Here is a 12092-nt window from a genome sequence, read left to right on the forward strand (position 1 = left end):
ATGTCTGACAGACTACGTAGGCCCAGGATGCGATTTCCTGCCGAGTTAGTTTCTCTTGTCTTTCCTGTGTCTCTTTCCAGCCTTGTGTGATGTTTGAGCAGTTTTTAGCAACCTTTATCCTTTCTTTTGAGCGTGGATCCCGTCGAGTACGACGGATGCGTATGGGTGCTAATACCTTCCCTTTGCATAACCGACTCCCGTACCCATCCATCTCTGGTCGCGAGACCATGTATTTTCCAGGTTTACTTCGAGCGTTTCCTTTCCCTCTTTTGGGATAAATAACGCACGGTGGCGGCTCTGTTGTTTTGTTTTCCCGCCGGTTTTTTGCGTAATGCGTCAAAGGTATAGAAGATGATAGCAGGTGGGCTCGACTGAGTTGGATGAACCTATTACTGATTGTGTACAATGTCACACATGATGTCACAACATTATACTATGACTTCCTGAATACTGAAGCAAGGTCCAAAAATTAGAGTCCACACAGATGGACAAAGTACTGGTCTAGCTATTTTCACTCCATTAAGAAATTTGTGGAAGACAAATTCAGAAGTCTAAAGCTTGGACTAGAACTAGAAGACAAGCTTGCAAGGAATTTGGGTAAAAGTGTTTCTGAGGAAGGAAAATTAGGGATTTGGAAATTAAAAAGAAAAAATAAAAGAAATAATAATGTTATCCCTTTTAAAAGAAAGAGCCACATTAATGATAAATCATTTCCAAACTTTGAAAATAGTATCTATTCCCTCAGCACACGCTACCTAAACTCAACAGTCGTCATTCCCATTCAACTGCTAAGAAAAGCTCAGCTAGGGCAAAGAAACCTTCCTCAAAAGTCCTATAACATGTCGCAACATCCTTCATCGTCTGGTTCCAAACCCTCCGAACATGCAAAGACTCCATCTATGGGGTTTGTAGATGAAGATGTAATGGACGTCACTCCTCTGTGCATGATACCAAGAAACACCACAGGTACCTCCTCTAGTGTTGGAGATAAGCAAGGTAATACCTCTGGTAACTCCTCTCTTCCTAAAGACATGCATTACACTGATCGCGCTATAAGGAGACTAGTTACTAGAATTCTGAGTGAAGGACATATAGTTGAAGGGGTCTCTACCCCTCTGTCCAAAAGGGAACCCTCTCCCGAGGGTAAAATCCATGCTGATAAAGATGATGATTCATCTAGATCAGAGAAAGAGGTGGCAGCTGAAGGGCTTTGCTCTCTAGGTAAAACCATACCTAGCAAGAAACAAAATGTGCCTCAAGAAGATATTATTGATCTAGACGGAGAAAGCACTGAAGGAGAGGATGATTCCTTGGTTCATCTAGTTAAACCTAGCATAGCTGAGAAACTGAGAACTAAGAAAGGAAAAAGTATGGCTAATATGAGAGCTGCTAGAGTGAAAAAGGCTGGAGGAATAGGACCCTCAAAACCCTGGAGCAAGGTTGAGGTTGGGAAAAGAAAAGAAAGAGAGAACTCTGACTCTAAGGAGGATGTTAAAGACGATATCCTAGACATCTCCCCTGCTAAAAGACAGGCTGTTCAGAAATCTCCTGACAAGGCTACTGCTGTTCATCTAGACAATATCTCTTTTCATTTGGAAGATGGAGCAGCAAAGTGGAAATATGTCATTCAGAGAAGAGTAGCCATTGAGAGAGAACTTGGACAAGAAGCTGTAGAGGTAAAGGAGGTTATTGAGCTGATAAAAAATGTTGGACTCATGAAGACTGTGGTAAATCTAACCCAATGCTATCAGGGGTTGGTTAGAGACTTTATTGTTAATATCCCTGAGGATATTCATGACAAGAATAACGGGGAGTTTTGCAAGTTATTTGTGAGAGGCAAATGTGTGTAATTCTCACCAAGTGTCATCAACAAGTTCCTAGGAAGAGGAATGGATTGAGGAGTAAACCTAGAAACCACAGACAATGAGGTCTGTAAGGTCATCATAGCTGGCCAAGTTAAGGAATGGCCTATTAGAAACCACTTGTCAACTGGAAAGCTCAGTGTTAAATATGCCTCTTCCACAAGATTGGCTCACCTAATTGGGTTCCTACAAATCACATATCTACCATCTCCATTGCTCCTGGGAGGATCATTCATGCTATTGGAACAAGGGTTAACTATGAGTTTGGGAAGTTCATATTTGAACAAACCATTAGACATGCTTCCACCAATGCTGTAAAGTTGCCCATTGCATTCCCATCTATCATCTGTGGGATCATCCTGAGTCAGCAAACATGAATCCTGAGGACAAGTTATATTCCATGCAGGTAATATGGTCCAGCTGTCCATTCATTACAAGCTTTTTGAGGGTAGTCATGTCAATGATGTTGTCATGACATCTGCCAGAAGGGAACCTGCATCTCAAGGAAGCCTAATTGATCAACTGAAAGAGACCTGCAAGGAATTGGACAATGGGATAAAGGTGGCAAAGGCTAGAAAAGAGGATTTAGAAGTTCTCATCTATAGCCTGGAAAGGGAAGAAAGAGAAAAGGCTGGAAAGGAATCACATACAAGATCCCAATCCTGTTCTGAAAGCTCAGAAGACTCTGAAGGAGTAGCTGAAGATGAAGATGAAGGTGAAGAAGATACTTCTTCTTCTGATTAATGGTTCCAACCTGTATTGAAGACCTGGAAGGGTGTTGGAAGGTGGAAGTTGTTGCTGTTTGAAAGGCTGTTGTCTTGAATGTTTTTTTGTATTTTGTGGCAGTCCTCATGATTCTTGTTATGTAATATTTAGGGCTCTTAATGAGTTCCTTGAATTTGTTCATTATCTCAGCTTTCTACTGTGTATAATGATGGTGTGTACTTCCTGAATATTCTTTTTTAACATGCTTAATGTTATAACATCTGTTTTAACTTTCTCTACTAGACTAATAGACATTTATTTTGTCTGATTGGTCACCTTTGGTCAATTTTGACTAAAAAGGGGGAGACGTGAAGTGTTGTTATGGAAGTTGTATGTGGCTGGACTGGAGGACATCTATTATTGGAAGAAGTGTATAAGTGCTACAATAGTATGGTTGTCTGTTTACAAATTTCAAACAGGATGTCTGATATGGTGCACAGGTGTTGATGTTAAAGCAGATGTCAGTATGACATTCTGGGTGGAACAGGTACTGGAGTACAATAGCTGATATTTGTTGAAATCACAAATTTAAGGGGAGAAGAAGTACCCTTATGCATTTGTGTGTCTTACTAGTTGCATCCATAACTAGTAATTCTGTTGATTGTTGCACAGATTGAGGGGGATGAGAAGTACCCTTGTGCATATGTGTATTACTAGTAGCCATAACTAGTAATTGTTTTGCTTCTGCTGCTATTTAAACTACAGTTATATGGTTTAACTACTGATACTTGACCTTGTGAACAAAAAGGATAGATTTATGTTTTAGCCAAAATTTGCCAAAGGGGGAGTTTGTTGATTCTGAGAGTTGGCAACAATTTTGGTAAAATAAAGAGTGTTCACAAGATGTCATGTGTGATGTCTTAACATGAGATATCCTATGTACCTGCTGGAGTTGAAGATCATATGCAAGAAGGATTGTTTCAGAATGCCACATGCATTGATAAGGCTTCTGATATTGGATGTACCTGCTGGAGCTTACATGGAAGACATATGCTGCAGGATTGTTTCAGTTGACAAACTCATTGTCATGGTAACTGATATGGTTGTACCTGCAATAAAAGGAAACTGGATTATGCAAAATTTTTCCAGATGTCAGACCCGATGTCTTGACATCTTGTACACAGTACATTCAGTATGAATGCCTGGTGTTATGTGATTTCACAATTGGTGGCAATCATTGGTTGATTGAAGATATGGATAGCTGGCGCATTCTTTCAGGGATATCAACCAGATTTGTTTATTTTCCAAGGAGATCTTTACAACTGATATGAAAAGATTTGTTTGGAAAATATATTTAGGGTTTTCAAGTGCCCAATGTTTCTATAAAAGGGGACTCAGAAAACCTAATTGTACACACAACCAATACTGAGTGATATTTAGAGAGTGAGCTAGGGTTTGTGTCTGTAGGCCACTCAAGTCATCCATTGATGATTGAATTGGACTGATTTGTCATCTTGATCAAAGCTTTGAAGCAAGATCAAAAGTGTGTCTTCTTGATTGAAACTTTGAATAAAAATCAAGAATATTGTAATTGAAAAGTATTTTCTTTTCACAAGGGATTACTGTTCTCAATCACGGGTGTGTGATTGTAAGGGAAGTGAGTGGGTTCTCATATCTAAGAGTGCTTAGGTAGAAATTGTACGGGTAGAGATTAGGTGATAAAGACTGTAACTTGGTGAAGTGTACGGATAGTCTTTGAACTAATTCTATTTTAGTGGATTTCCTTCCTGGCTTGGTAGCCCCCAGACGTAGGTGAATTGCACCTAACTCGGTTAACAATTCTTGTGTGTTTTGCTTTACCATTCTGTTTTATCCATTGTTTATATCCAGATATCAGTGTCGTGACATTACCTTCGACATCTTATATCTGATACCAGAATTTCAATTGCTATCAGAGAAGGCATCCTGCTTTAGTTCTGGGTGAGATCTAGGGGAAATACTTTCTGGTACAATGGAAAGAGATGGAGGATCTGTTCATAGGCCACCAATTTTGGATGGTTCTAACTATGACTATTGGAAACCTAGAATGGTATCTTTTTTAAAATCCCTTGATAACAAGGCTTGGAAAGCTGTGCTAACAGGTTGGGTGCATCTTGTCATTACTAAAGAAGGAGTAGCCACCACTGAGAAGAAGCCTGAAGAACAATGGTCAAAGGAGGAGGATGATCTCACTCTTGGAAATTCTAAAGCCTTGAATGCCATCTTCAATGGAGTGGACAAGAATATTTTCAGGCTGATAAATAACTGTGAAATAGCCAAAGAGGCTTGGGATATCCTCAAGACCACTCATGAAGGCACATATAGGGTAAAGATGTCGAGACTTCAACTACTCACCTCCAAGTTTGAAAACTTAAGAATGAAAGAAGATGAAAATATTCATGAATTCCACATGAGTATCCTTGAGATAGCTAATTCCAAGCATACAAGTCTCAAGGGTCTCAAGGAGGTCCAAGTGTCTTGTTATGGTCCTCAGTTCATCAGTGGAGGATTCAGAGCTCTCAGAATATGCATATGGATTTAATCAGAAATTAGGGTTTCATGGCTACCTACAACAGGCAATGTTTGGTTGAAAGTAAAGGGGGCTCATTCATGTTTTGATTAGAGAGGCATCTTGGCCTAGGAAGATTCACAATTATCTCAGAAAGATCCATTGGCAATCAGTGCAATCAATTCCTGATCATTTTGCCCTAAAACAAGGGTTTGGTATGAAATCAGTTTATTTCTGATTCCTTGGGTAAAACTCTTCTCCATGGCCCTCCATATGTCCACAAGGGTCTACATACAAAAAATCAGCTCTTTATTTGAGCCAGAGGTGCTTCAATTGATCAATGGAATCGGGAATCAGATAGTTTGGGAAAAGTCAACTGTGGGGCCAGAAAAGTCAACTCTTGACATTTTGAGGGTGGAATCTCAAAATCCATGCCTAAGGGGTCCTATATGTGAAATTTGATCAAGTTTGGATCATGGATTCATCATTTAATCAGGAGTTGGAAAAGTTACTAAATTTTGAAATGGTTGACTTTCCATTTAGGGCAAGTTTTCATGGTTGTTGCACTCACTTTAAGCCCATTTTCCATCAAGATGCAAGCTCCATTGTAAAATTTCTCCAACATGAAAGTTGTTTCTCTTGTTCCAAGATTTCTAGAGATATAAAGTTTGCTCCATTTGGATTAAAATTGAGAAAGGTATGCTTGGTCAAAGTGAGACATTATTTTAGGACACTTAGAAATTTTTCTAAGTCCAAAATCTGCAAAATTTGTCAAGACTTCTTGGCCAGATTTCTTGCATTTCAAGGTATCTTTTGAAAATACTTTCTTCATGACAATTGTACTTTGCCATGTCCTCTTTCACATCCTTTTAGAATCATCCCATTTGGATCATTGGTTTGAGAGATGCACCCATCTAAAGTTGGCATCATGAGCTGAATTTCTAGACAGCATGATAGGCCAAACTGGCCCAGCCATTTTGCAGATGGTGAGACACGATTTTATGGACATCTTTCACCTCTTTCCACTCATCATTTCAATTTGTGTTCAACATGAAAAATGTTAAGCTCCATGAACTCTTCCAACTTTTTGCATTGCCTTGTCATTTGGTCATGTACTCATCAAGATACAAGGTCACAAAGTCCTCATCTTAGACTATTTTTGTGCTGCACAAGATAACCAAGTCAAGTTGCAAAATCGACAAGCCCATTATTTACCTCATTTGGCCATGTACTTTTATTGTCCACTAACTTAAGTTTTTCCAAAATTAGAAGCTTACTTTCACCACCCCACTTTTGTATCATAGTGCACATAACCAAAACCAAACATTGGCAAGCCCATTAAACACTTTAAACCCTACATATTTAAAGCTTTGAAACCGTATTCTGAAGGAGGAGGTTGGTATTTTCGAGCAAAGAGCAAGGGCAAGTGGACAAAGTTTGGTTTGCTTCCATTTCCATTTCAAAAGTTTCTCAAGCACAAGCATCAAAACAACATCTTATTCTCCTTCCATCTTCTCCAATACCAAGAGGCAGTGAACCTTGCATCCACTAGGTAAACATTTTATCACTCTCTTCCATGGCCATATTAATGATTGCTAATCATATTTTCCATGCTCATTCCATGCTTGTTCATCATGTTTACATGCTTGCTTTATGTTGTTTCCCATGTTAACAATATGCCATGCTTGCCTATGAAGCCCTCACCATGAGGCATTGTTATTGAGCTTGAGATTATGCTGTTAAAATTCTGTGGTATCCGTGTTCATATCGTTGCATTATTGTACACTTTTCACCATGTTTAATTCACTATTTTTAATAAAATAAAATACCATGATGAACCTCTCATTGCATACTTGAATTTTGCTTTTTACTTCGAGCCATTTGGTGAACTATAGCATGAGAATTTTTAGTTGGAAGATTTAGCAAGACACACGGTTTTTCGCGCATGCCCTAGCTGCTGCATGGCCTTAAGTATTGCTCCATGAAGAGGACGATACGTGGCTTCATGAAAACCATTAGATCCGCGATGCACATTTTGATCTTGGCCGCTGGATGCCTTTTGTCCTGTAGCGCTTTAATGAAAACTTGATCGATCGATATAGGTCACATGCATTTTTTAAATAAACATATTTTTTATGTTATCACACGCTGGCTTATTTCATGTGGACTGGGCCTTTCCAGCGCTTACTTTCAGCACCCCACATGCCAGGCCCATCACCATTATTCTATTCACATTTATTCTTAAAAATATTTTATTTATTCATAAAAATACAAAAAAATATTTTCCATATTTCTTAATGTTTTATTTAATTTTTTTTTTCATATTTATTTAATGTTAATATTTTATTTTAATTATTTATTTCAAATGGACCATTTTAACACACTTATTTTTATTAATTTTGTTTTTATGACTTCAAATTATTTTTAGATTCTAATTTTTGGGATGAAGGTTGACCATTGTCTGATGATCAACCTGACCTGTTCTTGGAATTTTATTTCCTATTTTCAATTTATTTTAGATTTAATTTTGACCTAGTTTGTTTGGTTGACTTTTCATTTGACTTCTGTTTTATTTCAATTAATTTATATACTAATTCACATTATTTTTAAAATATTTTCGAGGGATGATGATGTCCTTACCCCGCCGTATTAGTTTAAGTTTTTTATAATTTTCTTGATTAATTTACTATTTATTTCATATTTTTTAAGTTGACTTGACTTTTGAGTTGCTTTTCTATGATTGATGTTTGACTTAGGGTTTGCTTATGGAAATTGAAGAGATTTTTTGATCCTCCCTTGTTCATCTCATATGCCATGTATTAGAGGACTTTCATCTTGATTTTATTTGATCCTTGTATCGTTTCCCAATTAAATTATTCAGTGATTTCTTTGTGTGCATAGTTCCATCTGTCTGATTCATCTGATATTTTTTATACTTGTTTTTTTCATCCATGTTCACTATTGTTTGATTGTTTAACATATTCATACTCTCATGCATTGTTTAATGCTCCATTATTTGATTCTTCGATTCAATTACATACCTGTTTATATCTGATTTGTTTGATTAACTGTTGCCTACTTGTATGATGCATGAGGCATTTATTCTGATTTGTTTGATTGCCATGAACAATCCCCATTCATAACAAATGTACCCCTCTCCCATAAAGTGTATAATGTTTATTCTTTCATTCTTTATTCATCTGTTAATACAAGAATTGAAACGAACACCCAATAACCATTTCAAAACAAGATCAAAAGCTCGACCCAACGCCGAGTAATCATTTTCAAAACTTAACAGAACCAGGACGTATTCATCCATCCTTTTGTAAGTCGATTGCTTCATGCATCGCCATTTCTCTTGTCAGTCAATAGCTTCAAGTATCGCCATCTACCTGTAAGTCGATTGCTTCTTGCATCGCCATCTACCCTTTACCCCACTCCTCTTCTTGCTCCATTCGTCGACTCTTGTTCCGTTTAGGTAGCACCCCTTAGGTAGAACCCTTTGTATGATGACATAGGTAGAATTCCCTTATTCTTTGTATGATAACATAGGTAGCATTACCTTATTCTTTGTATGATAACATAGGTAGAATTCCCTTATTCTTTGCATGCTAACATTAGGTAGATGTTCCCCTTTGTACATCCTAACACATAGGTCCACATTGCATGACAACTCTAGGGCAGAGCTTCCCCACACTTTTAGACCTTTCGTGCGTCCCCGATCTTGTGGCATGTCAGTCCGTTCTATTGCAGTGAGGTAACTGGCTAAGACTCGATTCAGCGAGCTGTGACACCTACTGCTAGGACGTGAACACATTTCCCACTCTCCTTTAACACAACTGGTGTCCCCCTTTGTAAGTCCATGTTCAGATGGAAATCCTTAACCCCTAATTAGTCGAACTACCACGACTCTGATTCTCATGTTCAGATGAGATACATAGGCACGAGATGCGATGTCTTGCCGAGTTTTGACTAATAACTAACAACTAATCCTGTCTTGCTTTTGCCCTTGTTGCGATTCTTTTCTCTCGCCCTCGTTGCGATTGAGACTTTCCCTTTCTGTTGCCTTAGTTGCAATCGAGACCCTTGTTGTCGTAGTTAGCTGAACAACGTTTTGCTCTGATTCTCATTCCAGATGAGATACGTAGGCATAAGACGCGATGTCTTATCGAGCATACTTCTCCTTAATCCATAGGTAGCCGAGCTACGAAGACTCTGATTCTCATACTCAGATGAGATACGTGTGCAGTGGATGCGACATCCGTGCGAGTCATTTTATTTTGACCCTCTTTTATTAAATAGTACATTAGATAAACACACGCCCTTTAGACGAGAACAACAAGAGTGGATCCCGTAGAGTACTACGGATGCGTAGGGGTGCTAATACCTTCCCTTCGCATAATCGATTCCCGAACCTAAGATTTGGTTGCGAGACCTTGTCATTTCTTTTCCTTTTTCTTCAGGTTTTCTTCGATCGTTTCCTTTCCCTCCTTTGGGATAAATAACGAACGGTGGCGACTCTTCTGTCTTTATTTTTTTCGCCGGTTGGTTTTTTTCACATCTCTTTTTTAGGTTGCGACACCTACTTCTCAAGAGATTGCTGATCTAATGCATATAGATGAATCTATTGTTGGTGCTCATATGACTACCAAAGGTGGAATTCAAGGTCTCCCATCTGATATCCTTAGTTCTCAAGCTAATATGTATGGGAAGGCCATAAGTGAGGACGCCTTTGAGGCCATATTTGTACTTCTCATCTATGGGCTAGTGTTATTCCCCAACATCGACAATTTTGTGGATGTGAACGCTATTAGGATTTTCTCTACTCTTAATCTCGTTCCTACTTTGTTAGGTGACACTTATTTCTTTTCGCATATGAGGAATACAAAGGGTGGTGGTACCATTGTGTGTTGTTTGCCTATGTTGTACAAGTGGTTTATTTTGCACTTGCCATAGACGCTCGCCTTCAAGGAGAACAAAGGATGTCTACGGTGGTCCACGGGACTTTTGTCTCTCACTAATGATGATATCGTTTGGTATAACCGTGTGTATGGTAGTGTGCAGATTATTGACTCTTGTGGTGAATTCTCCAATGTACCTTTTCTTGGTACATGTGGTGGGATTAACTACAACCCTATTTTGGAACGTCGTCAGCTTGGGTTCCCCCTACAGGATAAACCTAATAACATTTTGTTAGAAGGTGTGTTCTTTCAAGAGGGTAAAGTTCCCCAAAACTTGAAGGGCAGGATGGTCCGCGCTTGGCGCAAGATTCACAGGAGGGAAGGAAAGAGCTTGTTCCGAAGAATTGTATTGCTTTGGAACCCTATACCTCATGGGTGAGTAGGAGAGCTGCTGAGTACCGCATGCCCTATTACTATCCAAGACCTACACCTATGGTTATGATTGGGTATTCAACCCTCTCTAACCAAGGAGTGGAGGAGTTGAGAGATGAAGACCGTTCGCGTGCTTGGGTCCGTGAGTGTGAGGAGCTACTTCAGCAACTTAGAGATAAGGATGCTTTGATGAGCCTGATGATGTGGTGACTTCTCTTCTTCCTCAGTCTTCCAGTTTTGGAAGAGGAAGTACGATCGACTCGCTAAGGAGAAGGAAAATATGGAGGCAGCCTATGAGAGAGAGGTGAAGAGGCTTCGTGTAGCTTATCTTCTGGTCTCAAGAGCTTTGGACGATTGTTTCTAGGGTTCCATAGGATGTTCATTTTCCTTCTCTCTTGTATTGTATTTTCGTCACCAAGACTGTACTTCTTTGGTGTAAATTTTTTCCAAATATTGTTGATGTGATTATTCCACATATGTCTAAATGATTAATATTTCCAAATATTTGCAAATAGAACTCTAAAAGTTCCTCTGATTAAAAATAAAATCATATGCACAAGCATTGCATGCATTATGTGCATAAGCAGGTTGTGTTCTAGGCTTCTTGTTCAGTGGTCTAACTCTGTGTTCTTCATTTATTTTGAAGACAAGCTGACGCACCGGCACTATAGCAGAGCCAACTCATCAAAGCTAATGGATCACCTAGAGCAAGAGAACAGAGAACTCAAGGAGGAAGTGGCAAGATTTACTGCCCTGATGGAGTCATTCTTGGCCGCCCAAAGCCAGTCGTCTCCAATGCCTTCAACTCCTCCCTAGAGGACGGTAATTTCAGAGGTTGCTTCCTCTATCGTGCCTGCTGCTAGTACCCACTTTGTGTCGTCTGCTATGCCAGTTGGGTTTCCCTAGGGAATGCCCGCTAACTTTGTTCCAGAGGGTCTCGCCCCTACATTTGCTTCTATTCCAGCATCTAGCCCGGTCATTGTTATGCCACCTCCAGTCGTGCATACTTTGCCGAGAGTAGATGACACCATTTACCACTCTGAGCCATCTGAGGGCCCAGATGTTTATGAGAAAATGGACGCTATGAATGATCAATTCCTTGAGCTGCGCAAGAAACTTAAAACTCTTAAAGGAAAGGACCTCTTTTGCAAATCTGCTGCTGAGCTATGACTCGTGCCTAATGTCAAGATTCCTGTCAAATTCAAAGTGCCTTAATTTGAAAAGTACAAAGGAAAGACTTGCCCGCTCAGCCATCTTGTGATGTATGCACGCAAGATGTCGACTCAGACCGACAACGATCAACTCCTGATCCACTATTTCAAGGACAGCCTGTCCGGTGCCGCTTTGAGATGGTACATGGGCCTGGATAGTGCGAACATCCGCTCCTTCAACGACCTTGGCGAAGCCTTCGTCAAGCAGTACAAGTGCAATGTTGATATGGCTCCCGATAGGGACCAACTGATGGCCATGTCCCAGAAGGAGAAAGAAACATTTAAGGAGTACGCCCAGAGGTCGCATGAATTGGCTGCACAGATTGTGCCCCCACTTGAAGAGAAGGAGATGACAAAGATCTTTCTCAAAACCTTAAGCTCTTTCTACTATGAGCGGATGATTGCTAGCGCTCCTTCTGACTTCACCAAGATG

The 12092-nt window shown here is 39.6% G+C and overlaps 1 protein-coding gene across 1 annotated transcript; it reads left to right on the forward strand.

Moving 5' to 3' along the window:
• The first annotated feature begins 839 nt into the window (after positions 1–839).
• On the forward strand, positions 840–1850 carry LOC127103633 (uncharacterized). The gene has a single exon (XM_051040879.1). The coding sequence runs from the start codon at positions 840–842 to the stop codon at positions 1848–1850; it is 1011 nt and encodes a 336-aa protein (XP_050896836.1).
• Positions 1851–12092: the final 10242 nt, after the last annotated feature.

Source organism: Lathyrus oleraceus, chromosome 7 (assembly GCF_024323335.1).
Source record: "Lathyrus oleraceus cultivar Zhongwan6 chromosome 7, CAAS_Psat_ZW6_1.0, whole genome shotgun sequence".
NCBI lineage: Eukaryota > Viridiplantae > Streptophyta > Magnoliopsida > Fabales > Fabaceae > Lathyrus > Lathyrus oleraceus.

Coding starts and splice junctions, on each gene's coding strand:
- LOC127103633 (XM_051040879.1), top strand. CDS start 840: ATGTCGCAACATCCTTCATCGTCTGGTTCCAAACCCTCCGAACATGCA.